The sequence below is a fragment of the Macrobrachium rosenbergii genome, chromosome 3 (genome assembly GCF_040412425.1).
Source record: "Macrobrachium rosenbergii isolate ZJJX-2024 chromosome 3, ASM4041242v1, whole genome shotgun sequence".
Taxonomy (NCBI): domain Eukaryota; kingdom Metazoa; phylum Arthropoda; class Malacostraca; order Decapoda; family Palaemonidae; genus Macrobrachium; species Macrobrachium rosenbergii.
Window position 1 is genome coordinate 59265313 of NC_089743.1, and position 27963 is coordinate 59293275.

General features: G+C 42.0%; 1 protein-coding gene across 1 annotated transcript; it reads left to right on the forward strand.

Moving 5' to 3' along the window:
* Window positions 1-180: 180 nt before the first annotated feature.
* On the forward strand, window positions 181-27963 carry Dhdds (Dehydrodolichyl diphosphate synthase subunit). The gene is made up of 2 exons (XM_067133579.1): window positions 181-504; window positions 26691-27963. Exon 2 carries the CDS (start codon window positions 26705-26707, stop codon window positions 27683-27685), a length of 981 nt encoding a protein of 326 aa, XP_066989680.1. The 5' UTR covers window positions 181-504; window positions 26691-26704; the 3' UTR covers window positions 27686-27963.

The following is a 27963-nucleotide window of genomic DNA, read 5'->3' on the forward strand; positions in this document are numbered from 1 at the left end:
GAGCATGTGGAGTTGCTATATAATACAATTCTCTCAACTTTACAAATCATATATTTACTTCTGTGACACTTTCTATACCGTTAAACATCATTGTATCTATTTTTTGTGATTAAACTATATTAGGACATACCTGTTATCAAACATTAAGCTTATACTTCGATAAGCTTCTTTATAAAAAAAAAACACATTATCGTACTTTCGTACGGACAGATTTTGTAGTATTACCTCTCATCTAACTATGTCAGATTAACGTAAAAATTATACTGATAATTACACGAATACGTTTAAGCGAGTTTGAACAAAATGCTGTCAACTGAACATGTCAAGTCCCAGAGTTACGCCTTCAATGTTGTGAAACATTACTCAAAAAGGGCAGGTTACGTCAGCCTAGTCAGCTGAGTTGTGAAATGTCAACTTGATTTCCTCATGTCTCCCCAACACCTGGCGAAGGATCCCAAGTTCACTGAAACTGAGTGATGTAACTACATGGTTTATAATTTTTTGGTAAGGATTGTGAGATATATCACCTCAAAGTACGTTGCCCTAAATCTGATAGTGATTTCTAACCTCAAATCAACCTTCCCCGCAAGTTAGCCTAGGCTAATATTTGTTCCCCATATTTAAGGCTAGCCCTAACTACCCCATATCCCTGAAGGGGTTAGTGCCGTCAGTGCACCTCATGGGGTGCACTTTAGGCATTACTTAAGGCTCTTTGCAGCGTACCTTCGGATCCTTTCGTTCGTTTTACTGTAGGCCCACCTTTCATATTAGTCCCTTTCTTCCGTCTTACATTCCACCTTCTCCTGACAATTAATTCATAGTGAAACTGCGAAGCTTCCTCTCCTGTTACACCTTTCAAACCTTTTACTGTCAATTTCAGTTTCAGCACTGAATGACCTCATAGGTCCTAGTACTTGGCCTTTGGCCTAAATTCTGTATTCAGTTCAATTCAACCTATCGAGCCTATTTCACAGTAGGTAAATTGAGACAAGTATTCAGTGCAGGCTGATTTTGGATTAGGCCCTTCCCATGACTTTTTGGTAGAATTTTACTATAAGCATTGTCACACTTTGGACCTGTAAATATAATTTGGTAAAACTGAAAACTACTACAGCGCCCCTCTGGTTCATTACCTACCTGTTTAAGTGCAAAATGGGTGCTGTGTCTAGTACCAACCCCTTGGGGATGACAGTAAAAACATAAACAAAAGACCGTAAATATCACAGACACAAATATAACACACAAGCATAAACAAAAACAAAACGAAAAGACAGTAAATAATCCAGTTGGTGACTGGTGGGGCCTAGGCCGCAATATTAGTCTTCAGTTTAGTCATAAGTTTTAATGTGTATTTGAATGTACCTGATGTTTTTGTTTGCAACTGACCTAACCAATCACACCTAACCCAACCTAAGCTAGGATACCAGGGCTTTACCCTAGCACGATATTGTTTGGGTGGTTGGGTCGTTAGCGAACAAAAATGTCAGAAGTGTTCAAAGCACACATTAAAATATAAAAAATTACATTTTCAAGCCCAAAATTTGATATTGGTTTAAAGTAAACTGTAACATCTTGTCCACAGCATAGGCTGTCTCATCATTCAATCATTAAGCTATTGTTGTTGCAAATCACCCTTTTTTGTGTCGGCTTAGTCAAACCCTGTAGCCTACATTTCTGACAAGGGTTTATTGGGGACCTTATTGGAGGCTGGGGATGCAGTTGTTTAATAAAAAAAAAAAACAGGTTAGTTAATACCTTGATGCTGCACTTCTCCCTTCCAAATACACGAACCATGTAGGCCTGTGTTGTAGATTCATTATTTCTTAGTCATAAAAATATGTTTTTCATTTCCTTAATCAGTGTTAGTCACAAAACACACTCAAGGACTCCCAGGTCACTAGGTCAGTTACCAATATGCATCCTAACCATGCCTTCAGTAAACTAATTTAACTTAGAGCGTGAGGTGAATACCTGGGTTGGTGTGGGCAGTTTAGAACATCAAAGTGGTAGTATAAAATACAGAGATGTATCCTAACCTTACCTTTCCTAAACTAATCTAACATAACCTAGGGTGTCAGGTTCCTACCTGGGTGGGGATACAGAATGCTGGTTCCTAACCTGGCGGGGGTTGATCTAGAGCATTTCAAGTCATGAAAAAGATACTGGGATGCATTATAATCTTACTATCCTTAACATCACCTAAGGTTCTACATTCGTACTGGGGTTGGGGCCCAACATGAGTGCTTTACGTCACAGTAAATTAGAAGGATGCATCCTACCTATCCATAACCCAACCTAACCTAGAGTCCCAGAGGGTTAGGGTAGTTTTGTGTAAGTCATAGAGCAAGATACAGGGATGCTTCTCAACTTAACATTCTCTAACCTAATCTAGGTACCTTGGCAGGGGATAACATAATGCAGTAAGTCATAGAGTAAAATACGGGGATGAATCATAACCGTACTTTCCCAGACCTAATCTGACGTAAAATGCTGTATCCTTACCTGGCTTGGGGGATAATCTACAGTAAGATACAGGGATGCACCTTAACCTTATCGTTATTTAACCTAATATACCTCTGGGTGTTGGGTCCTTACCCAGCTGGGATGTAATCTAATGTTGTGAATCATAGAGAAAGATACAAATGAATCATAGACAAAGGTACAGGGATGCATCCCAACTTTACTTTTGATAATCTAATCTAGGGTACCAGTTCCTTACCTAGGGGCTAACCTGGAGGTTGAATATCATTTGCTCATAAGGGAATATAAAGCAGAACGTTTTATATAGTAGTATTCCCAGGGCAATCTGGAAACATCTGTTGAGGCTTGATAACAAAATATTTAATTGGTGGCAAGCAGGTAAGCTGCAGGGTACCACCCAGTCACTTTCCAGTGACCTGTCACTTTCTCTTCAACCATAGTAGAGTCAAGATGTCTTAATTTTTCTGTGCGGTCTTGGTTCATGTCTGTGTTGTGGAACTTGACATTATAATAACTATTTTTTTTTTTTTTTCTCAGTATGTCAGGAATGGTAGAACAAAGGTTTTAGTTATTTTTGTTTCTGTAGTGGCAACATGTATTAAACTTCAATTTTACTGCATTATGATGCAATTGTACAGTTTATTAACATCGTCTTTATAGCAAGACTGGTTTGATATTATAGTAATAATTAGATGTTAGTGGATGATCTTCAGAGATGGACAGGTTCTTGCTCTGCCCTTCCTTCTCTCTCCTTTCTTCTTGGTGGAAGGCAGGCTTCTGTAGAAGAAGAGGCTTAGCTCTTTGTTCTGTTCATTAGTTCCAATTATCAGGAAGAGCTGTTGGTTAGTCAAAAAGTTTGTGACCAGTTTGTGGCAAGACTTGAAACAAAGGTGTAGTTGGTTCCCTCCTTGTTGTACAGTCTCTATGGAAGCTGCCCTTTTGTGCATGGGCGTGTGTTTTCAGTGCTACGTGTATGTCAGACTTTCTTCCCTTGGAGTTGATTCCAGTTAATGACAACTACCACACCTCATTCCCTCTCTGTGAAATTTGAGGGGGTTCTTAGCCCCATTTCTGAGAAGGTCCCAATGGAACAACTGGAATTCTGCCATATATGTTACATAGCAGTACCCTTACCGCTTCATGTCTGAGCACTGGCCATCTAAAAATCAAGCTTGGCACCTCCCCTTCTGACTATGTGCCATGTAAACAAAGTTTCCAGCCTTTTGTGAGAGGAAGACATAGTTTCTACTCTATTTAATATATAAGACATGGAGTTACTCCTAGCCCCCTTTCAGCAACTTTTGGTTGTAGATATCAGGGACAAGAACCTGACTGACTTGACTTATTCTTTCTACATGAAAACAGCACTAGCCTTTGGATGTTCCTCTTATCCCTGCAATGGTTTCTCATTCACTGTAGTTTTCTCAGCTCCTTTTTAACAAGTTTGCTTTTTGCCTAAGGTGCATAATTTTGGCTAGGCTGGTGAAGAAATATCTTTGATTCCAGGTCTCTTCCCACCCTTTGTGCTCTTCCCAACGTTTGGACAGCCAAATCCATGTTCATGCTAGACTTGCAGTTGCAGGAAAGCTACATGACCGAGTACCTATCTCAATACTTAGATCACAAGATCACAAGATGTGATCTCTCCTACTCTGATGACAAGTAGGGAGGGATGAGCGCTGTACCATTCATTCCTGGATGATGATATTGCTACCAGCCCACCCTTTTTTACCCAGTCTCTAAAGGGACAAACAGGTTCCCCTTGACTATTTCTGCAACACAGTTTGACATAGTGAATTAAACTGCTGAACAAGGCCCAATCATCCTTTGCATTCCTATGCCAAGCTGTCCACATGACTTGAGGCTAGGATTCCAGCATCGTATTTCCAGTTGCATTGCAATTGCATTTGCAGCAAAAATAGAACATATGAAAATGTACTGTTGTTTCTACAGGCATGGTTGTGGTTATGGCAGCATTTGCAGTAAGTGTCAATTGCTCCATGTAGCAACTGAAAATGCAACTGCATGGTAATACATACCTTTGTGGGGCCACTACATCCCAGTGTCTACTTCAGTGTTTCTATACACGTGGGCTTCGCTCCTAGGAAATGCGTAGAGGAAAATTGAACTTGTGCACCAACAAGAGTGGCTGTATGACCCAAAATTGCTTCTCTACAAGGATGTAACAATGGTTAATAAAACTTGGAAGAGCATTGTTGATATAGTAATGGGATGGGTGGGTTTGGATGGTGTCATTCAGGTACACACAATACAGATGATAGGAAATAGTTGTTATAATAAGATGTAAATATTGATCTTTGGTAATATTTGTTGATTTGTTATATCAACAAATATTACTGAATACAGTATACATTTCTTGTATTTATTAAGTTTTATGTCTGAGAGATGAGCTAATCTTAAGATATTCCCAGTTTATCATGACCCACAAAGTAGCAATTTTTCCAAACATACAAGTACAAGAAACCAACCCAAGAATGTAGGAATAAGAGTTTTTCTAGTTTGCTTGCAATAGTTGGTTTCAACTCGTCTGTCCACCCACGGATAATGATATGGCACGTGCATGTGTAGCACGTGATGGCTGAAAACCGACATTTCCTATATCGCTGGCTTATTGTAATGAATATTAAAACTTTTTTTCTTCAGTAATATATTTACATAATTATATGTAAATAAAAGAACCTTCACACCTAAAGTAAATCATAAGTAGGCAGATTTGTATTGATAATGTACCTTAACAAGCACAAGAAAGGTGAACTCATATCAAACAGTCCACTTATATCAAACAAAAACAAAAGATGGTCTTTCAATAATCATATTTTATCTCAGTTATAGCCCTGGTTACATGTAGACCTATGCCCACAAATTGTTCAGATCACAAGATTTCCTTATCATTCAAACTTTATGTACAGTTTCATTCCATGAACATAAAAATAACTCTTTTATGATAACAATGTTATATCCATGTCCATAAACTTAAAAAATAACCTTTAATGATGTTGACCATTAGAACATGAAGCATTGACAAGCAAACAATAGGCCTACGTATTGATTCACCAGATATTTGAATTTGCTGGCCTCCTTTTAAGCGTACTGTACTTTCATTTCTTGTCAGTCAAAATTACTTTCGTATTGTAACCTTTATTTACTAAATCTGTATCATCCAGTGCCTTACATTAAAATAAAAAATATATCTAGGCTAGCCTTTTATACCATACATATGTAAACACACAAAGGATGATGGAAACTCAGTGAATATTTAAACTTTTGCTTGATAAGTTATTAGGCAAAGTACTCCGGAAATTGCCCTGATCACTGAGCTATTAAAATGATTCATGTGCTCAAGAAAAAATTATATAAAAATAGTACTGTACAAAGTATTCTGAAAAGGAGACAATACCATTGCCATGCATTAACTAAAATTTCCTGCCATCCAGCCAATGATGTTGTTCAGACAGCTTCATAGACAACAATATTTCATGCTATTTAAAATATTGCCCTATTCGTGTAATTTACTTGCAGAAAATTATTAGAATACCTGTTATTCGCAATTGCACAACCAGATGTCTTTTTATTTACTTAGAATAAGATAAAACAATTATTGAAAGCCCATCATTCATTTGTGTTTGATCTGTGTAGACTGATGCAAGCTTGTCATTCTTGTGCTTGTATTGTTATATTATCAGTATAAATTGGCATGCTTATTTACATAAGCAAATGTGAGGGTTCTTTGTATCCATAAGGCATTCAGATATATTACCAAAGAAAATGTTTGCATATTTATTAAAGCAAGCGTATGATATTGGAAACATTGATTCAGCCAGCCACAAGCTAACTATGCATATTGCCACATCTACCTAAAATTTACATTTGTGAGTGGACAGATGGAATGAAATGGGCTGGAACATAACTTACATCCAATCAGATTTAATTAAGGTTTAACTTGGTGTATGTCTGTCCTTATATCTAAGCTTACTAACAAGGGACATTCTTAGCTAATACATAGTCATTATTTTATGATTTCAGGATATTTTTGTTATAATTATGTAATGAGACACAAAACACTCATCAGTACACTAGCTTCATTTGTTGTAAGTGTGTAATGGGACAAAACACTCATCAGTACTACTAGCTAGCTTCATTTGTTACATATAGTACAGTATAGGCCTATTCTCTGTACAGTATTTGTCATTATAATCAGGGGTTAAGTTCCTGCTACTCTCCGGACAGATTGATCATTGTTTCCTGTAACACACCCATAGTATATGCTCAACCGTACTGATTTTGGGTTGCTAAGACTAGCATTCACTTTTTGTGCTTTAGGTTTGATTGTGACCAAATCTAGGTCAGAGTTTATGAGAATGTGTCCTGTATCGGTCAAAATTTGGAGAATGTGATGAATTGATGGAAGTCAGATCTACAATCCAAACATGCAAGTGACACTGAAGTATGCTGACAGATACAGCAGCAGAGAAAGTTGTTTTTATAAAGGTTCTTTTATCAGAAAACTCTACTGGGTCGTAGGTCAGTTCCTGTCCAGAAAGGAACAGCCAGCTCAGATTTGGCAGGTCATTCTGGGTAATTTCTTATTCCTGTAGAAGCATGTGCATCTTGTTGTCTCAACCTACATTTGTTGCAGTGGTGCCTGAAGCAGCATGGTCCAATTTCAAAAACTCCTCACACAACCTCCACCACACAGTCAGGAGGTGAGGGGTAATTTGGAGTGGTGGATGGATGACAAGTATCTAGGCTGTGAGTTCTGTTGAACTTGTCCCCTCTGGATATGCATCTTTCCTTGAGCACATCAAGGGAATGATGTGTTGCACACTTACAAGCCATGCTGCTCATGGAGTGTGAACTGCAGACAGTCTCATGCACATCAGTGTCCACCTTGCAAACATTCAGCATTCATGGACTACTCAGTGGTGTTGATGAGCAACACCACTGTGGTGGCATATGTTAGTAAGCGGGAACAGTCTCCCATTTCCTTTGTGAGCTGGCATTGTAGGGGCTTGAGTTGGTGGGCTGCTAACCTGTTCAGCAGTTAGTCAGGTAGATTCAAGCTGGGGGAATATGGTGGCAGATCAGCTCAGTCAAGGGGCAGGTTTTAGGGACCAAGTGACCCCTACATCCTTACATGGGATGTTTCTTGTTCTCTGTAGTCTATCTTAGGTGCCACAGGACTCCATGAAAGAAACTATATACAGGGAACTGGCCCTCAAGACTACATGCTGTAAGTTGGGTTTACACAAGGTTCTCTGAGTATGTTCGCAAATCAGTGTTTTCCTGTTATTTCCAAGATACAACAGCTGCCCTAGACTCTCTTCCTGTTCACTTTTGATTTCCTTGAAATCAAAAGTACTACCTTACGCTGCTGCTCTTCATACTTCAGTTGTGGTACACAGAGTTACTTTCTCGCTCCGCACATGCACGATCCCCAGATCTCCTGTACAGAGAAGGATTATGCATTACTGGCCACCACTGTACGATTGTGTTGAGTATCATGACGACCCATCAGCAAATGATTGTGTAGACACTTGGGGTGTTCTTGGTTTGTCCAAGGCTCCCAACTTGCACATGCATGAGGGCAGCACATGTGGGTGTTTACTTGTAGCCTTTACTACTTCAGGCTTTAGGTGATTAAGGGATTTCTAAAGGAGGGCTGACCAACTTTGGAGTATACACACTCCATTCATGAGGCAAACTTAGTGCTGTTAATCATGTCACGATCTCAACAGCGCATACCAGGGCATATTGGTGTATTGGCCTCTCTTTAGGGAGAGGATCCAAATTGTGCTTCAGGGGATCTGTTACAAATTGAGGGACCTTCTTCTTCAGAAGCCCTTCAGGCCAAGTTGGAAGTACATTTTCAGATATTCATTAGGTTCATTTGTAAGCACAATGGTCTTGGGGAAGCAGCCATGCTCTTAACCTAGCCCAATTTCATCAGTAGAGTGCATTCTGGGCTGCACTCCAGAGGAGAGATTAACACTCCAACTGCTGCTCTTGCAACTTGCTGGTGGTGTCTTAGATCAGATTAATAGTCTGTTCTGTGGATTAGAAAGTTCCCTGTTGTCAACCTGATCAAGAAGCTGTTTCCTGTGCTGTTGGTACACCAGAAGAGGCTATATACCAGAGGATGTAGACTGTTCCTAAGTTAACTCGTGTCTGTGGACTGATAAATGATCGCCCCCTGGTGAAATTCTTACAAGAAGTTATTTCCATCTCGCTGCAGTCATTTGGCCTGGCCACCATCCAGGCAGCATTGTGGCTTGATCTTAAACTGAACACACTTGGTAACTTTGTTGTCTCATCTGTAAATTAGAGGAGAAAGTTTCGGAGGTTGTTGGCAACTTGAGAAAATGTATTGACTTTTCTTTCACACAAGAATGCAAACTTGTGGGCAAACTCTGTCTTGAGAAGGGACGACCATATGTCTATGTTCCTCACCCAACAAGTTTCAGCTGAGAGTAGTTTTGCTCTATGGAAGGAATTGGTCTTGGGTTCCTCTTTATTCTTTCTGGAGATTCAAGTTGAAGCAGCAGTGGAGAAGAGGTAATCCAAGAGCTGGAACACCTTGATTACTGTGCAGTCTCTTTCAAGCCCTCCAGGGGATCAAAGTGCACTATAGCTAAGTCTTTGGAGACAGCCTCACCTTCTTTGTTTGGTATCATGAAGGCTGACCTCTAAACATTGACACAAGAAGCCTAGGTGTTGTTATCTTTGTGAAAAGGCCAGGAGTCTTCCAAACCCTTTTGCCTTTGTTCCATCTCCAGCTAGCACAATTAGGGGGATGCCTGTCATGCCATTGGATGGTAAGGCAGTGACAGAGTGGAGCCCTGGATAGGCAAGTGTCTTTCCAGACAATTACAGACTACCTTTCAAGGGCTGCCACCCTATCCTCTCAAACACCAATCCCATTTCTGGCCTGCCCTTCAGGCTATCCCAAACCTATGACCCTGTTAGCAGAGTGAGGATGATGCTGAAAAAGAATACACTGAAAGTGGTAGATGACCAGTCTCCGGGCTTTTATGGTCAAGTGTTCTTGGTAATGTTTTCTTTGTAAGGAAGTCAACTGGGGGTTGGATACAGGTTATTAACTTCTTCCCATTGAATGAGTTTGTGCTTGATTCCAATAAAGAGGGCAAATTTATAGTTTTGATAGACCCGAAGGATATGTATTTTCAGATACCCATCCATCAGTCCTTTAGGAAATACCTTCACTTTGTCTGCAAAAGGACTGTTCGCCAGTTCAAAGCCCCATACTTCAGACTAACAGCAGCCCCACAGGTGTTCGTGTGTAAGCTTGGGCCTGATCATACAGGATACATCTGTGTTATTTCAGTGACTGGCTGGTTCTGGCATCCCTAGAGACATAGCTGCTCCAGAACAGAGACTGCCTTCTTGCCTTTTGGCAATAGCATCAAGCTGGGTAAAGTTGGATCTTGTGCCTCAAGACACAGCAAGCTCAGGAGGTGACAGTGCAGCTTCTGTCACAACAGGAAGAACCAGCTTATCTTTGGCAGGTTGTCATCAGTCACCGGTCTTTGAGAGAAGCTTGTGCCTCACAGGTACCTCCACCAACTCCTTGTTCAGTGACAACTGAAGCAGCATTGGTAATCCTTAAGCAAAACCCCCTTTCACCTTGTGCACTTGTCTCGAGAAGTGAAAAGGACTTGCTTGGTGGCTGGATGACCCACACTACTAAAGATGCTTTTGTTCTCAGACGCATCAAAGGAGAGATGGGGTGTACATCTAGGCAATCTTTCCACTTCAAGTGTGTGGGTAGAGAACATCCTTCCTCTGCACATCTTTGAAGTGTGTGCATCTCTTCTAATTCTGCATACATTCTGGGATCATGTGCTAGGCCACTATAGTACTGATAAACAACAACCTGACCAAAGCAGATGTCAACAAAAAGTGTTGGGGGATTATCTCCCTTTATCTTTGTCAGTTGGTGATGCAGATGCACATGTGAGCTATTTTCTTTGATGTTGCACTGTTGGCCTTATGGCAGAGAGGCTATTTGAGCTTTGTTGAACACCAGTGATCAACCTGTTAGCCACACAGCTAAACAGGAAGTGTCTGATATTCTGCTTTCCCATTACAAACTCCTATGCTGCCTTCTAGGATGCCTTCCAGCACCACTGAAACAATCTAGTCATCTGTACCTTTTCTCCAATCAGTTTGATTAGCCAATTAGCCAGGTCTCATCTCAAAATGATCCTGGTGGCCTTTTGTTGGACCTATGCCAACTGGTATATAATTGCCTGGCTCTTCTGGTCAAGGCACCCACTCTTCTCTTCTCAACCACAAGTTCTAAAATATCATCAATTGATTCAGACCCTCATCTTTCAAAGCTAGAGGTTATCCAGTATTTCGTGCAAAAAAGGAGGCTTTTCTTGCTTGACTGCACAGATGTCTGCCTGCCTCCAGAGGTTCTCAGCCAATGTGCAAAAGGGAAAGTTGGCCAAATTCTGCAGTTGCTGTTGCAGATGGGGTTTCTCTGGTTGGAGGTAGTAATCACCAGATTGTTGACAGTAGATTGTGGACTTCTTCAACCACTTTCATCAAGAAGCTTCCTCTCAGTCCCTGTGGTAAAAGACTATTGTTCTACCGTGTGCTAAGTCCTCCAACTGCATGGCATGCACATGAGAAACTTCAGACATTCTTCCCTACCTAGGTAACTTTAGTGTTTGGAGGCATATGTAACTTTCCTCCACAGCCTAAACTCGGACCATATGAGCCTTTGAGGGGGGGGCCTCAGAACAAGCTGTTTTTTGGCTAGCCTTACCCTCAGTGAAGCATGCTGTTATGTTTCACAGTCTTTTGTGCCCTGTCTGATACTCAAGAGCATTGAGAATTCCTTTTGTTCTTATATGTTTGTGAGTTGTGGTGAAAAGTTCAGAAACTTTCAAGTTTCTGATGAGATATGCAGTGTTTCATTTCTGTCCTTTCAGGATATGTTGGTGGGGATCTGGATGAGATGCTTTAGTGCCTGATAAAGGATTGCTGTATAATCTAGGGCCAACCTGACCTTTTAAGCCAGGGTGTCAGCATCTCATTGTTAGTACTAGCTGGCATAAGAGGGTGACATCCAAGAACACCCTTTCTATCTAGTTCATGGAGTGATTAATCAGGCATGGATCCGATTTGATTTTATGAAATTTAGGCTGTCCAGGAAATAAAGTATAATTAGCACAAGGATCTAAATGTGGAACAGGGAGAAAACCCCATTGTTGAACTTGGAAGTAATGCAGAGGTTAGGCAGTAAGACCTGGAGAAAGGTAGGTGGAAGGGAGGCTAAGTAGAAGGATAAAAATTGGGTGCAGTTAGGGGCTGAAGGGGTGCTGCTTACATTGCACATCTTGAGTTGCACTGATGGCACTACTCCCTAGTTGTGAATTGTACATGGAGATTCAGGTAAGAGACCTTCCTTCCACTAAGAAGTGAGTCTTCTACATAAAAGGAAGAGCAAACAACTTTTAATAGTACTGTATTATTGCAATACACTCCCTGAACACCTGAATTAGCCCTTAATCCCACTAGCCCGAACGACCTCAATTACCAATCCCCCTATTGAGAATTTTAACAGCCAGCATTACCAACGCTGCAGGTAAAATCTTGTCACTGAGCTACCACAACAAATGGTTGGTAACACTGACACAGGTGTGTACCAACATGCCCCATTTTCGTCAATTGCTTTCTGTTCGCGCTGCTAAATGGTTGTTCCCTTCAGCAGGGCGAAATTTAATCCTATTGCTCGACTCCTCTTTGGTATTTGAGATTTCTGGACTGGATTTAATGACCTCTCTCCCGAATTACGACCTTCTGCTTGGATTTACTGACTCTTCCCCTGGATTAACGACCTTCTGATTGGATTTCTCAGCCTTTCTGGATATTTCGTTGTGGAATGTCTTTGGATTTGAGTTCACTGGTTCTTGAAACTTGATTGATCATTATGGACAAGTCTTCCTCCTCTCCTGCCACTACCGCGCCTTCAACCTTGACTTCATCTGCCCCTACAACTGTGGATGCTAGCACCCATCACTCCTGCTCGTCTTGCAAGAGACTGATGAGTACTATAAGACATGATAGACACTCCATTTGTCAGGCATGTAGAAAGATTCAATGTAATGTACAAACACGTTGCGAGGAATGCTCAGATTGGACGTTAGAACAGATGGAAGATTACATTCGACATCGCAAGTCATTGGCTAGCAAGGGCGGCAAACAGCGGTCGGATTCTTCATTGCCTCAAGGACCTCAGGCTTCAGTTTCAGATTTAACGAGCTCAGAGATCGTTAAACAGTTAGAAGATAGGATTACGAGTAGCTTGACAAATTTAGTAGCTAGTCTTTTCCTACAATTTTCTAGCAAGGATAATAGTAGTGTTAGGATGTCTAATCTTGCTTCTTTTTCAGCTCCCCTGTCTGTTCCAGAACCAGAACCAGCCCTAACGGGTGCTGAGGGTAATGGAGAACTGCAAGCCTCCGAGTGGGTAGGTTCTGCTGGCCCCCTCGGTGCGGAGAAGGCAGTGAAGGACCCTCCTCCAACCCCTTGTAGTGTTCTTGAAAAATTCAGTATTGAAAACATTAGTTAGAATCAAGAGCTAGGTATAACTAAGACGGATAGGTTGGGTTTGGGTAGTGAGGAGAAGGCATCAGGTGTGCAGAGTCGTTCTCCTGTTGGGGTTTCGGTTTCTAGTGGAATTTGTGCTCCAGCAAAATTTTTGCCTTCATCACTTCTGTTTCGATCTGGTGCAAGGTCGCCTCCACCTAGTAAAGCGGATTCGGGTGTGCTGCTTTCGGCTTCTAAGAGTGGTTCACGTGATCGGTCTGGGGATGTGGCAAAATATAATGCAGATTTGTTGGGTCTGTCTAAAGGATAGACTTTTGGTGAGAGGTTGTTTGTTGAACGGGTTTTCTAACATTAGAGAATATGTGACTCAGGAGTGTCCGGAATTTATGTTGGACATGCTTCTGGATTATCAGGGAGGGGCGGATTCGGTCTACCTTCTGTCCCTTCGTTCTAAGGATTCTGCTTTTTCCTCTGGATTATCTGTAGCTTCACCTTCCTTGCCCATATTCTCTGTTGCCCCCCTTTCAGTCTCATCTTCGGCTCCTTCTTCTTCTGCCCTTCGTGCGGTTTCCGCATCTTCTTGCCCTCTTTCTATGAACCCCGACATCCCCTCTTCTCAGGTAACTTTTTCTTTGTATGCCATTCCTCTGTCTTCCCCCTTCCCTTCCTCAGTCCAGCCTTCTTTGGTAGGAGGATCTTCCGGTCAGGTGAGAACTCTGCTTCGGCAAAATTTGGCCCCAGGTGCTTCAGGTTCAACTGCTTCGGGTATGCACAACCCCTTGCTTCCGCTTCAAGCATCAGGTATTCCGGGTATTTCCCAGAGTTTGCCGGTCACTTCTAGTTTGGGTTTGCAATCCGCAGCTTTGACTGGGCTTGCGGTACCATCTCCGATTGGTCCGAGGTTTTCATCACCCTCTTTTTCCGCTGCGGAAGCTTTGTTGGTAACTCCTACCTCTTTCATTCTCCCTTCTTCTTCTTCTGTCCCTCCGCAAGCGTTTTCACTTACGTATCCTCCCACAGGGTTTAGTAACTCGGGTTCAGCTGCTCTCACTCGGCTCCCCTTTGGTAGCAATGTGGGAACGGTTCCGGGTTTGTCGGCTCCTTCCTCTCTTCCTCCCCGTGGAATCAACAATTTGGGTACCGGGTTAGGTTTAGGTATGCAGCATTCAGGATTTGGCAGTCTGTTTGTCGATTCTTCGTCATTGTCTGGGTGCTGTTCAGCTCCTCCTCCTTTGTCTGTCTTGGACCGTTCGGACATGGCTGAACTGGATTTTCATCCGGAGGCTCAGGAAATTCCGGAGGATTCAGAATGTCCTCTTTCCAGTAGTAAGGACTACAGTCGTGTGCTTGAGTACGTCACTGCCTTGTACCCTCAAGCAAGAGCTCCGGACCAACCGCATGCATCAAATCAGTCTCTATTCGAGTCGTTCTATGCCACTAAGCCAACTCCTGTTCCCTTTTCATGCGGACTGGTTTGGTTTGATTGGGTTTGGCAGGCCTTGGAGGAGGCGGACGGTTGTCTGGCTTCGGTGGTGACATCTGATAGGCAGAACATTGCTCTTCTTTCCCCTCAGAAGGCGATCTATTCAGCTCGTGGTAATCCTTCGGCAGGTGTCAGGTTGCCACTCAGCGAATCTGTTGAGGCAATCCTATCTAGGTCTCCGGCATCATCTTGCCTTGTAGGGATTTCCCTTAGGGAAGCAGCGGCTCTAGAAGACATGTTACATAATCAGACCGAGGCTCTTTCGCACTCTTTGTGGATGTTGTCAGGGTTACTGGGTTTCGTAAAGAATGACAGATATATCCCTTTGGATCCGGGACTGTTTGACAGTTTAATAACTTCGGTATCAATGGGTCTGGCTCATCTGGCTAATGCCTTGGCTTTGTCGACGACTTTTGTAAGAAGAGGCAGGATTTCTATCTTAGTCATCTTCCCCCGCATTATCTGGACGTCCATAAGGGGGTTCTCCTTAGAGCTCCTTTAGCTTTAGCCAATTCCTTGTTCAGGGAGGAAGATGTGGCTAGTATGGTAAATTTTGTCACCACCAATTCAGCCGTTGAATCACAGCAGGGTAGCAGCCCAGGGTTCTCGTTCCCCCAAAGGTGTTCGCAAGTCTTCTCCTTCCAAGAGAACATCTTTGAAGTCTCCCCCTAGAACACCCAAGAGGGTGCGTATTGCAAACAAGGCGGCATTGGTGTCTGCTTCTAGACCATTGTCGTCACGGGATTTTATCAAGTAGGAGATATGTCCCTCGTCCGTTCCGGTGGGAGGTTGTCTTGCTCCGTTTTATCAAGTTTGGAAGGAGTTGGGGGCAGAGGATTGGGTTGTAGAGGTCCTGAGGTTGGGCTATCGAATTCTTTCCATTCCTTCCTCCTCTGTCCTCCTGTCAACCTTCTGAGTTATTCCCCGTCTTCCATCAGGGGATGGCTCTAGCGTATGAGATTCAGTCCCTGTTGGAGAGGGGCATTGGTACCAGCTTCTCTCTCTCCTCCAGGCTTCTACAGCAGAGTCTTCATCGCAGCAAAAGCCGGAGGTGCGTGGAGGCCCATTATAGACCTTTCAAGCCTCAACCGTCGGGTGGTGATGGTGAAGTTTCGTATGGAGACTGCACAGTCAGTGCTGCGGTCAGTCAGGAGGGGGGACTGGATGGTCTCGGTGGATCTAGATGACGCATACCTCCAGATTCCTGTTCATCAGGATTCTCGGAGGTACCTCAGTTTCGTGTCTTCCGCCGCCACCTTCCAGTTCAAAGTTCTCCCCTTCGGGCTGACCACATCACCACAGGTGTATATGAGGGTCATGTCTCCTGTGTCGACAATTATGCATCGTCGGGGATACAGGATGTTGAGACTTCTGGACGATTGGCTGATCCTTGCCTCCTCTCTGGAGGAGATAGTAAGGGTGAGGACTTCTTTTAAAACTGCAGGGTATTAGAATTGACTAAACCTTGCCAAGAGCGCTTAGTACCAACTCAGTCCATGACTTATTTAGGGATGAGGATTCTCTCTCTTCCTTTGAGGGTTTTCTCAACCCGGGAGAGGATACAAGTGTCCTACAACAGGTAGAGGTGTTCCTGTCCAGCAGGGAACAGCCAGTATCAGCTTGGAGAAGCCTCTTAGAGAGAATGTCTTCTCTATCTCTCTTAATTCCAGGGTCTCGTCTGGGGATGCACTGTCTTCAGGTATGTCTCAGGAATCGCTGGGACTTCCGCAACGAGAACGCGTTCATAGTCTGGAACGATTCTTGCCTGTCGGATCTTCTGTGGTGGTCAGAAGAAGGGAATCTGACACCCGGGAGGTCTATTGACTCCCCTCTTCCTGACGTTCATCTTTACATAGATGCCTCAGATCAAGGTTGGGGAGCAACCTTGGAGGGGAAACCCAGGCTTCGGGCCTTTGGGGGGATCAGGAATGAGAGGAATCAACCAATCTTTGGGAACTCAGGACGGTAGAAGAGGCCTTCAGGTGTTTTTCAGATCTTGTGCACAACAGAGTACAGTAGTGGCTCTGTTTTGTGACAACGTAACTGCAGTGTCATGTCTGAAGAAATCGGGAGGCACGAGATCGACAGATCTCAATATTGTAGCTCAGAGAGTCCTGAGATGCTGCAAAGAAAAGGTTTCTCTTCTTCCTCAATTCGTATCGGAGAGTCTCAATGTGCTGGCCGATTTGTTAAGTCGCTCTCATCAGGTATTGGGGGGGAGAGTGGACTTTGGCTCAGGACATAGTAGGTCAGGTTTTCCAGAAATGACAGGCAACCGTAGATTTATTCACGACAAGATTGAACCATCGTTTTCCAGTGTACTTTTCACCAGTGGCGGACTCCATGTCGATAGGCCCGATGTGATGCTACAGAATTGGAATAGAATGCAGGTATGCTGTATGCCTTTCCTCCATTTGGGCTCATTCATCAAGTAATCAGGAAATTGCGGGAAAGTTTCAAGACGTATATGACCTTAATAGCTCCTTGCTGGCCCCAATGTCCTTGGTTTCCGAAACTCCTAGAGCTCCTCATGGAAGTTCCGATGTTCTTACCCATGCGGAAAGATCTTCTCAGACAACCGCATTTCCATCATTACCACCCAAACTTTTACAAGTGTTGAACCTAGTTGCATGGCGACTATTGAGCAAGCAGCTAGACAAACTGGACTCTCTAAAGCTGTGGCTAGACAGCTTTCTTTCAGCTTGAGAAAGTCAACTCACAAACTTTACCAAGTTAGATGGACAGTGTATATTAGTTGGTGTCGTAAGGAAGGTCACTCCATCTCTAGACCTTCCATTGCTAAGATAGCTGAATTTCTGTTATTCCTTAGAAATTAGCTGAATTTCTGTTATTCCTTAGAAAAGTCAAGGGACTTTCGTATTCGGCTGTTACTGGCTACTGCTCAATGCTTAGCAGTACATTTAGCTTCCATCTCCGTGAGATTTCTACTAGCAAAATCATCCATGATTTATTGCGTTCTTTTAAGATTGAACGTCCTGTTTTGCCGAATCGGGCTCCTCCGTGGGATTCGTCGGAAGTACTTCATTTTCTGTGTTCCCCTGCCTTTGTACTCATTGAAGCCCTAACTTTGAGGCAGTTGACTAAGAAGGTGCTTTTCTTACGGCCTTAGCTACAGTGAAAAGGGTAGGTGAGCTTCAGGCGATTTCTAGGTTGGTCTCTTATACAGGAAATGATATGCATTTGTCTTTTTCTACCGGAATTTGTGGTGGAGACAGAGTCGGAAGTTAACCCTCTTCCCCGTTCGTTCAGAGTTCTTTCTCTGCAAGAGTTTGTTGCTGGCAACCCAGCGGAGATGTATAGATGCCCAGTGCGAGCATTGAAAGTTTATTTGTCAAAGAACGCGATCAGTTACTTTCTGAGGGAGGTAATTTCCCAAGCCTCTCCGGGGTCGTCGTCTTCTTCTTCTCCATCATCTTCAAGCTCTGTATTACCCCGAGCACACAGCATTTGAAGTATTGCCACTTCATCTTCCTTTCTAAGGAATTATTCAGTATCTTCTATTCTGGAAGCGGCTACTTGGAAATCCATCTCAGTATTTACTTCCTTTTATTTAAGAGATGTTCAGTTCGCCTTGTTGGAGGGGTATTCGCTTAGTCTGTTTGTAGCGGCTAACTCTATCATATTGGGTGTGTTCATTTTAACCGAGGGAGTATTCTCTTAGTCCGTTATTACGACTAACTCTATTATCTAGGTGTGTTCTGTTTAACATGCAGGATATTCCTTTAGTCCATTGGTTTGTAGGTTAACCAGATAGAAGAATCCTTATTAGGCAACAGTGATAGCATAATCACAGGGAATTAGGTTAGTACGTTTTCCTTAGCTATCGTAGTCTCAGATAGTTTTCCTACGAGAGTCCAAGGGGTGCTCAGTAGGTTAGGCTTCGTCGACGCCGAGATACTCTGTCGCTGGTCGGTCGCCTGACCCTTCCTCAACCCAGACGGGTTACCCGGAGGGACAGCTCTGCATACTGCTTTTACTTCCTCCATACATGAGAGGCTTTGAATAGCCACATGGGAGGTTAACAGACAGAGACAAAACTGACGATCAAAGTACCCTCCAGTATGTCTCTTCACCAAAAACATCGATTGTATGGTGAGTGTAGAAATAAACAGATAGCCTATGCAGAACAGATTGCAAGCTACCATCTCTGAGGTGAGGTTGGTAGAAGGGGCGTGCAATAGAATTGATCCCCTCCTCCTCTAAATGTTGTTAATCGGTTAATTCAGGTGTTCAGGAGTGTATTGCAATATGAAGCTTTCATAATAAAACTAATATTGTAATACCTACCTGAACACCTAAATGATTCCCACCCTCCTTTCCCACATCAATTTGACCTTGACCTTGAATAAAGCAATTGACTGAAAAATGGGGCGTGTCGGCACACACCTGTGTAAGCGTTACCAACCATTTGTTGTGGTAGCTCAGTGACAAGGTTTTACCTGCAGCGTTACCAACGCTGGCTATTAAAATTCCCAATAGGGGGATTGGTAATTGAGGTTGTTCAGGCTAGTGGGATTAAGGGCTAATTCAGGTGTTCAGGTAGGTATTACAATATTAGTTTTATTATGAAAACTTCATTTTTGTAGGTATACACACCAGAGCCTGTTATCATACTCTCACCTCAGCCATGCCACATACTCCCTGATGACAAAGGGAAACTCCTGATGACAAGGACAAAGTGCTTGAGGACTTGCCCTTCCCCAACCTTCCACCAGCCAGCCACCTTATTATCAGGCTTTATTGACTATTTCCTGCTTGTGCTAAGGAATACTCCCGCATAAAAGGCTCTGGTTTATAAATATTTTGGAAAATACAAATTTTAAATATGATACATTTGCAGGAACAATGCAGATAAGTTGTATGTCAAAGGCAAGGAAGACTAAACAAAATTGTGGTGAAATTTCTTTGTCTTTATACTGCATATTCCAATGCAATTGAGGGTACTTTTTCCAACACATGGACATCTCTAGATGGCAGTTATAGAAACCAAATAGGTCACATGGCAATTAATCAAAAGAGAAATAGAACACTGAGTAATGTAAGGAGCAAAAGAGGTGCAGATTTAGCTAGTGATCACCTAGTCTCCGCCATGGTGAAAATGAAATTAAAATTACCCAGCAAAAAATTTGAGAGAGTATCTAGATTTTATACAGTAGGGGTTCTTGAAAATGAACAGTGAGAGGCTTTCGTAATTGAATGTTGAACTACGCAGATCACAGTTCTAGAAACCTCATCCAGTCAAAAAGAAGACTGAACCATCATCTTGAATGTGTCAATCCACAGGAAAAGTCGTCTCAGATGTGGTGTTAACAAGATGGAAATCTTGAATATTTGATGAGATCTGGCCTACAGTAAAGCATAGACAAAATTTGAATGTACTGGAAGAAAAATTTGAGGGAGGAGAAGGAGAATGCAAAGAACTTAAGTACTTGAGAAAGTGCAGTTGAATGGATAAACAGGTGGATGATTCTGACAAAGCCAAATAATCAGAGTAACACAGGTGTAAGGGTAGCCCACAGAATTACTAATTAAATATCCATGGTGAAACCAGATAGATGAAAATACCTGTCAAAAGGAGGGATGATCCAGTAATACAACATAAAAAGAAATACAATACTGGGTGGAACATTTTTATCATGTAATAAAAAAAAAGATGAAGGGAATTTGATTGATATACAAGAAGCTGAGACCCTGAATGTATAAATGAATAACTTCATTGCTTTTTATTGGAATCAGTAGCAAAGAAACTTAGGGATGGAAAGTGCCTACTATGATGCAATTACTGTACAAACAATATTAGCTGAAAATACAATAGCTCTCTTTACACTGAATTGACTATTGTGCAAAATATGTAATTTGGAAACATATCATGTTGACTGGAAACTGGAAGTCATAGCAAAGGTACCAAAGAACACTGACCTGACTGAATATAGTAACTGTGGAAGCACTGCACCAAAAATCTCATCCTCTGAGACCACTCTAACTCAGATTGTGGATTTTCTCCTTTTTCTGAGGAATAGTAGGAACTTGGCTTCCTCTACCATTAAAGGCTATCGGGCTATGCTTAGCTCAGTCTTCAAACATGAGGGCTAGATCTCTCTTCGAATTCTGTTATCAAGGACCTGTTAAAGTCCTTTGATATGGCGAAACGGAATAAGGACAATTCTTTAGTCTCCTGGAACCTAGATGTGGTCCTGAAATGTTTGATGGGCCCATCTTTTGAGCCCCTTAAGTCTGCTTCTCTTAGGAACCTTACTCACAAGACTCTCTTCCTCTTTGCATTAGCCGCAGCTAAACGCATCAGTGAACTTCAAGCCATTGACAAGAAAGTGGTTTTCTCTCAAGGGAATGTGGTTTGTTCTTTCACTCTTGGTTTTCTAGCAAAGAATGAGGACCCATCCAGTCCCTGGCCTCACTCTTTTACAGTTAAGAACATAATGGATATTCTAGGTCAAGAGGAAGAAGAGAGAGTCCTATGTCCAGTCAGAGCGCTGAGACACTACCTGCATAGGACAGAAAAGATCAGGGGTACATCTGGCAAACTTTGGTGTTCGGTAAGGAACCCGTCTCATCTTTCAAAGGACACTTTATTATTCTTTCTGAGAGATTTAATTAAGGAAGCACGCGCTCAGATCCAGGAGGATTTGTTACCAAACTTTCAAGTGGGAGCGCATGACGTCAGAGCAGTGTCTACTTCATTGGCGTTCAGACATAACATGTCTTTGTCTTCCATTATCCATTCGACTTACTGGAAATTCAGGTCAATTTTTGCCTCATTATTTGAAAGATGTGGAAACTGTGTTTAATGGCTACAGTACTCTTGGGCCATCATCAGTGGCTGGCATGGTATTAGGTGGAGGAGTATAGGAAGCACTCTTTTTCTCCTATCTTTTCGTCTTGGTGTACAGTAGAGTTTTTGAGTTTTGGGGAGCCTGGGGGTACAAGCTACCTGGAGTATCCACCAGTCTTAGTAGATAGGTTGTAGTTTTTATCAAGTGTTTTCAGAGTAGGTGACAGCATTGTCTGGTTTTTAATCTTGGTACTGCACCCAAGGCAAGGGCACCTACATATGCTTTGCTAGCCATTGGTCCTATCCTTCGCTGCAAAGCTCTCACTGAAGTAGAGGTGCCCCATGGCTCAAAAGCCACACCACTACAGGTTGAGATGAGTACCAACCAGAGGCAGTACCCACCTGGAGTAGCTCTCTTACCAGGTAAGGAAACAACAAGCATTGCAGTCAGTGCTGGCAGATTCTTCTATTTCAAATTCATTAACATGCTTTAATGTTTTGGAGTAGAATATGTCCATGTGTCCCACCTCCATTCAGTATGGGATTCAGCTATGTAATTACTTAGTAAGTTACTTATATGAAAATGATATTTTCATAATAGAATTAAGTTTCATATATACTTACCAAGTAATTACTAGATTAAAGCCCACCCTCCTTTCCTGTCATGGACATAAGGGCACAAATTGAGTACTGCAATGCTGTCGGTAGCGGGCAGGGCTGTCACCTAGGTAAAACAGTAAAGAAGCACTACTGCGAAATCCAAAGAGTTGCCACGTGAGATAGATACATTAGCTATGTAATTACTTGATAAGTATACATGAAACTTAATTTTAATATGAAAATATATTTGTTCATATGTGGAACAAACCTGGGTTGTAACTTATGGATAGACTCACTTTTGGAGGGAGTAAAGAAAGTCTGGAACTGACTGGAGATTCAGCACACCTGGTAACTCTTCCTGGCTTATAGAAGCCTATGGACGGGAACCAAAGCCTCTGGCATAATAAATAAGTGATTACTTAACAGTCAAACTTCTGGGATTTCGTACAGTGTGACGAGACAATGTAGGAGGAGGTTAAAGAACTATATCTGTAGATAACAAAACCTTTGTAGCCACCAATAGTTTGCTATCAATCTCTTCTCCCCTTGCTAGAGAGAGGAGGGACTTGCTTTTGCCAAAGTTTTATATTTGTGCTTTTGCCAAAGTTTTATATTCGTGTAGGAATAAGCAAAACTCAGACAAAAGGCCATAGTCTCACGTGTATCAGACCTGATCCAGCACATGATGGTATGATTTCTTCGCCCACTGGGTAGAAAAGAAAAGAAAGGAAAGTGAAAGAAACCAGCCATTTCATTCATTCTCACTTTCATACCATCATCTTAGGTCTTAGGTAAGATAAAAACTGTCCTGCTAGGGGCACTGGATGAGTTAACCTGTTGAGCAGCCACCATCAGACCCAAGGAAAAGTGTCCAGGGACCTGTGGGCAACATCCCACAGATAGAAGGAAGTGAAGGTGGTCTGACGAAGCCATGTGCCAGCCCTCAAGATCCTTTGAACAGACAAGTTCCTCCTGAATGCCAGAGAATGGCCCAGCCCCCTAACATCATGTGCTCTTCCATGCACTGTGTTAGGATTGGAGCATGAAGTTGAACCATAGGCTTGTCTGATAGTCTCACATAGCCAAAAGGAGATCGTATTCTTGGACACTTCTTTCTTGTTCTGGTCAGTGCTAAGGAAAAGTCTTTGGCACCCTGGTCAGAGATGGCGAGTCCTTTTCAGGTAGCAGGGTAGTGCTCTGACAGGGCAAAGGAGCAATTTGTCCGAATCGTTTTCAACAAAGTCATTAAGAGATGGAATGGAGAAGAAATCAAATCTGTCATCATGACAAGAGGGTTTTTGGGTTTAGCCACGAATTCCAGGACAAATTTGAAGGCTACGGACGTCCAACCCCTTGTATGCTTGACATCATAGGATGGGCCATGGAGTTCACCAACTCACTTCAAGGAGGCCAGGGCCAGTAGGAAAACCGTCTTGAGAGTCAGGTTCCTATCTGATGCACGACATAAGAGGCTCAAAGGGAGCACAGGTGATGCTGCCCAGTACCAGTCAGGTCCCAACTGGGTGCTCTAAGCTCTTTTGGAGGACAAGACTGCTCAAAGCTCTTGAGAAGTGTTGAGATCTTCCACGAAGAAAGATTGACATCCTTTATAAGTAAAACTGCACTCAAGGCAGCTCTGTAGCCCGTGATGGAAGACACAGAAAGTTGTTTCTCTCTGCGGAGAAAAACAAGGAAGTCTGCTACCTGCTGAACAGCAGTTCCAATTGGAGAGAGACCCCGTTGACGACACCAAGCACAGTAAACGGCCCACTTGCCTTGATGCACAGGTGAGGAAGATCTTCTGAGATGGCCAGCCTATCTTGAACAGCATTCCTCTCGACAGAACGAGAGACCGATACACCACGCAAAAACTCAGTGGACGGACATGGATCGACGCACGGACGTGAGGGAGTAACTGAATGATTACAGTATTAGCCACTGACCTGGAAAGATGAACATCATCTGCTCTGGAGGGATGTGAACAAGGAGACAGATAAGAACTTACACGTGAATGTGTAAAGCTGACACAGTGCTCCTTACCAGAAGGTTGCAAAGGAACTGGAGTGGGAGCACGGCCATGCTCTGTAACATGGACATGTTCTTCTGTACAGGCACAGCCGTGCTCAGGAACACAGGCATGATCTTCCGCACAAGCATGCCCAACCTCACGAAGGCAGGAGCAGGAACGCCTGCTACAGGTCTCGTTAGGAGAACAAGAGGAACGTCTAGGCTGGACAACAGGGCTCCTGGAATGCTGAATCCCAGAACGTGAGCTCCTGACATCCCTAGGAGAACGTGGACGTGAAGGATGATGTGGTGAAGGAAGGTGAAGGGGACGAAGACATGTACCAGAAGAGTCCTCTTCATGGACGGGAACAGCAGCATGAATCTTTTTAACAAGCAAAATCATCCTTCCTACGAACATTGGCAGAGGGAGGAACAACCGCACACTTCCTCAATTTGCATAAATCCTCAACGTCAGAAACACGGATGTCAGGAGGGGGAGAGGCACAGCCGTGGTCCGAAGATGAAGATACGACAGGTCTGAGACACTTCCTACTAGGGAAGAGACAAAGTCTCTAATTCGCCACCGCCTGACAGGAGCAGGGTAAGACGAAGATGGAGGCAGTGTCCTGCGACACTTCATCTGCACAAATGCTTATAACTGCCTGTTTTGATAGTTCAAAACACCTAAAAACCCTCGAAAAATGCTTTTACCTGAATATTTTAATAGTTTTATAAAAAGTGCATTTAGTCAAGAAAATTATATGAAAATACAGTAATTTGTGAATATTTCTCTATGAGAAATACTGCGAATAAGTGAAGCCACGAATCTGGAACCGCGAATAGGCAGGGGTCCACTGTACAGTAGTGCTCAACTTTAAATTAGCAAATGTTATATGAAATTGAGTAGTAAAGGATGTGTAGTTTTTCTAGCAACCATAGCTTGCTAAACTCCATATGTATGCAAAGAAGTTTAATTTGTTCTTACACTTATACAAACCCTCAGACTTTACATATGGGATTTACTTTCAGCGTGAGCTGGAGCCAGCTGTTTAATTTTTTCCTACACAGTTATCCTACGTAGTTGAACATCACACATGTTCAACAGATCAGAGGCATGGATCTCCTTCCCTTGATCTTACATGACCAGGAAAGAGGCCCAGGTTAAGCGAACTACCATTCAGTTCAGAGGTTTGCTCAGAATCCTCCCACCAAGGAGTAAGTCTCTCATATGTAAAGACCGAGGGTTGTATACCGTGTAGGAACAAATGACACATTTATAAAGTAATCTGTATTTTTCCTGACATACAAACCTGAGGTCTGTACATAAATGGCCCACCTCTAGCCGCCCCTCATTCTGCTTCCTAGGCCAAAAGGTAAAGTGAATGCATACCATCTGGATGGGAGGGATTCCTCCCCTTCCATCGGTAGCCAGCTACCAATATCCACCTTCTTTCAAGTTAAATGGCTGACTCCAGCTTGTGCTGAAATTAAATTCCATATGTAAAGACCTCAGGTTTGTATGTCAGATTAAATACAAATTGTTAAAAATTTTTAATATTTTAATGTCTATGTGTTGTTTAAACAAACATTAGTACTGTAGCCAAGTTTGGTACATCTTTAATTTCACATTGCTTAGGGTACCATAATTATTTTTGGTTTCTTTTTCCCACACTAATTTTCTGACAGACATCTAGTGATTTTACTTATCCAATGGTTTCAGTAAGCAATGGCACTCCACTGTACTACTTTTTCTGTTAGTGCAGTTCATTGTTATCCTTTGTGTCCTAAGTACTAGTACCTGTAGAATGTTTCATTCTTTGCCTCTTTTTTTTTTTTATATGTTTACTGTCAAGTTCCTCCAATGTAGTCATTTCATCATATAATTTATGGCATCTGTTTATGTAGAAAGCAATATTTCATTTCCCTTAAAGTTTTTTAAATATGCTAAGAAAAGGTTCTTAAGTAATGGTAAGGGTTTTTTTTAACTCATAAGTTGGGATAGCCTTGAAAATGTTTAAAATTAGACACACTGCACTGTATTTAACCAGACTGAAGTGGTGGTGGTGAAGTCAAACATGGTTGTGTTCTACAGGTTAAAAACAACCAGTAGATTCATAATTTTACATAAATGCATTTTCTTATCACATTGAAAAGATATGTCCCACAGATTAATTATTTTTTAAGATGTCTGATATGAAAATGTTTAATACAAGCAGTCCCTGGTTTACGACGGGGTTTCCGTTCCGATGCCGCATCATAAGCCAAAAATCATCATAACCCGAAATATCGCCAAAATTTGTAAGAAAACCTTACTTTTAATCATTTGGGTGTTTTGTAAACGACATAAACTGCATTTTTATTGAGTTTTTCATCAAAAAACCAAATTTTTACCATTCTTGCCCTTTTGGAGCCATATTTCTTCTGTTGGATCAGGATCGTCAGTGTCGTAAACCCGAACATATGTTGTAACCCAGGAAATAATTTTTGATGAATATATTTGAAGAGCATCATCAGCTTGGAACGTCGTAAGCCGAGCCTGTCGTAACCCAGGGACTGCTATGGTATAATATTGTCGTGATGCAATATTTAATTTTGATATTTGAGTTTTGAGCTATATCTCGTAACTAATCAGGTTTAGCAGCTACTGTAAATACTGGTATGTCCTTTGGCTTTTTGGTATTTTTGGCCTAAAATAACTTTTCTCTTCAGGAAAATTAGAGAAAATGACGTGGATTATTGAGCAGCATCGAACATGGGCAGAATGGGCTGCTATTCGTGTTTTGAAGGTTGGACCAATACCACGTCATTTAGCTGTCATTATGGATGGGAACCGAAGATTTGCCCGTAAAGAACAAAAAGATACCCTGACTGGACACAAACAAGGTTTCCATAAACTTACAGAAATGTTGTGCTGGTGTCGTGACCTTGGTATTAATGAAGTTACAGCCTACGCATTCAGTATTGAAAACTTCAAGCGTTCAAAACATGAAGTCAATGGTCTTATGGATTTAGCAGCAGAGAAGTTTGCAAAACTGCTGGAGGAAAAAGATAAGTTAGCTAAGCATGGTGTTTGCATTAGAGTATTAGGAGACTTGACACTTTTACCTTCTGTAATTAGAAAACTTGCTGCAGAAGCAATATTGGCAACAAGACACAACGACAAGTGTTTTCTTAATTTGGCATTAGCTTACACATCTAGAGCTGAAATAACTTCTGCCATGAATGATTTACAAGAAGGAGTGAAGGAAAGGAAAATTGAAACCAATGATATTTCTGAAGAGCTTTTAGAACGTTGCTTATATACTCATGGTTCAAGAGATCCTGATTTACTTGTAAGAACTTCAGGAGAAGTAAGGTTATCTGATTTTTTACTTTGGCAGAGTGGTTTTTCATGTCTCTTCTTCACTAAAGTGCTTTGGCCAGAGTTTACAATATGGCACTTATTTGGAGCAGTATTTTATTATCAGCGCCACTACCACACACTTGCTGAGGCAAGGAAGAAAACAGTATCTCAGAGAGAACATGCTGTTGATGAAAGTGATATTGAGAGGTGCCGTTTAATGTATGGTGATAAAGTTTCCCAGGAACAAATTAATGCATACGCCAGGGGACGAAAAGAGCGTGTAAATAATTTCTTAAATGACTTATATGAAAACAGAATAAATTTCTATGGTAATATTGTAAATGAGAAAACTCTTTCATGAAGACTAATTTTTTATGAAATACAGTACTTTATATGATTAATTATAGCATACTGTTATGAGGAATATATTTTGTACCAAGTCGTAAAGTTCTGCACTTCTATTTTGTACCAAGGTGTAAAGTTGTGCACTTCAAGTTCATTTGCTTTGTTTTTATTCTTTTATGTATATGAAAATGGAATAAAGCTTTTTCATACAATATTTGTTAAAGGCTTAAGGCTTCCAGTGAACATATTATATTTTCTAATATAAAATGTGGTAAATAAAAGTTGTAATTTACA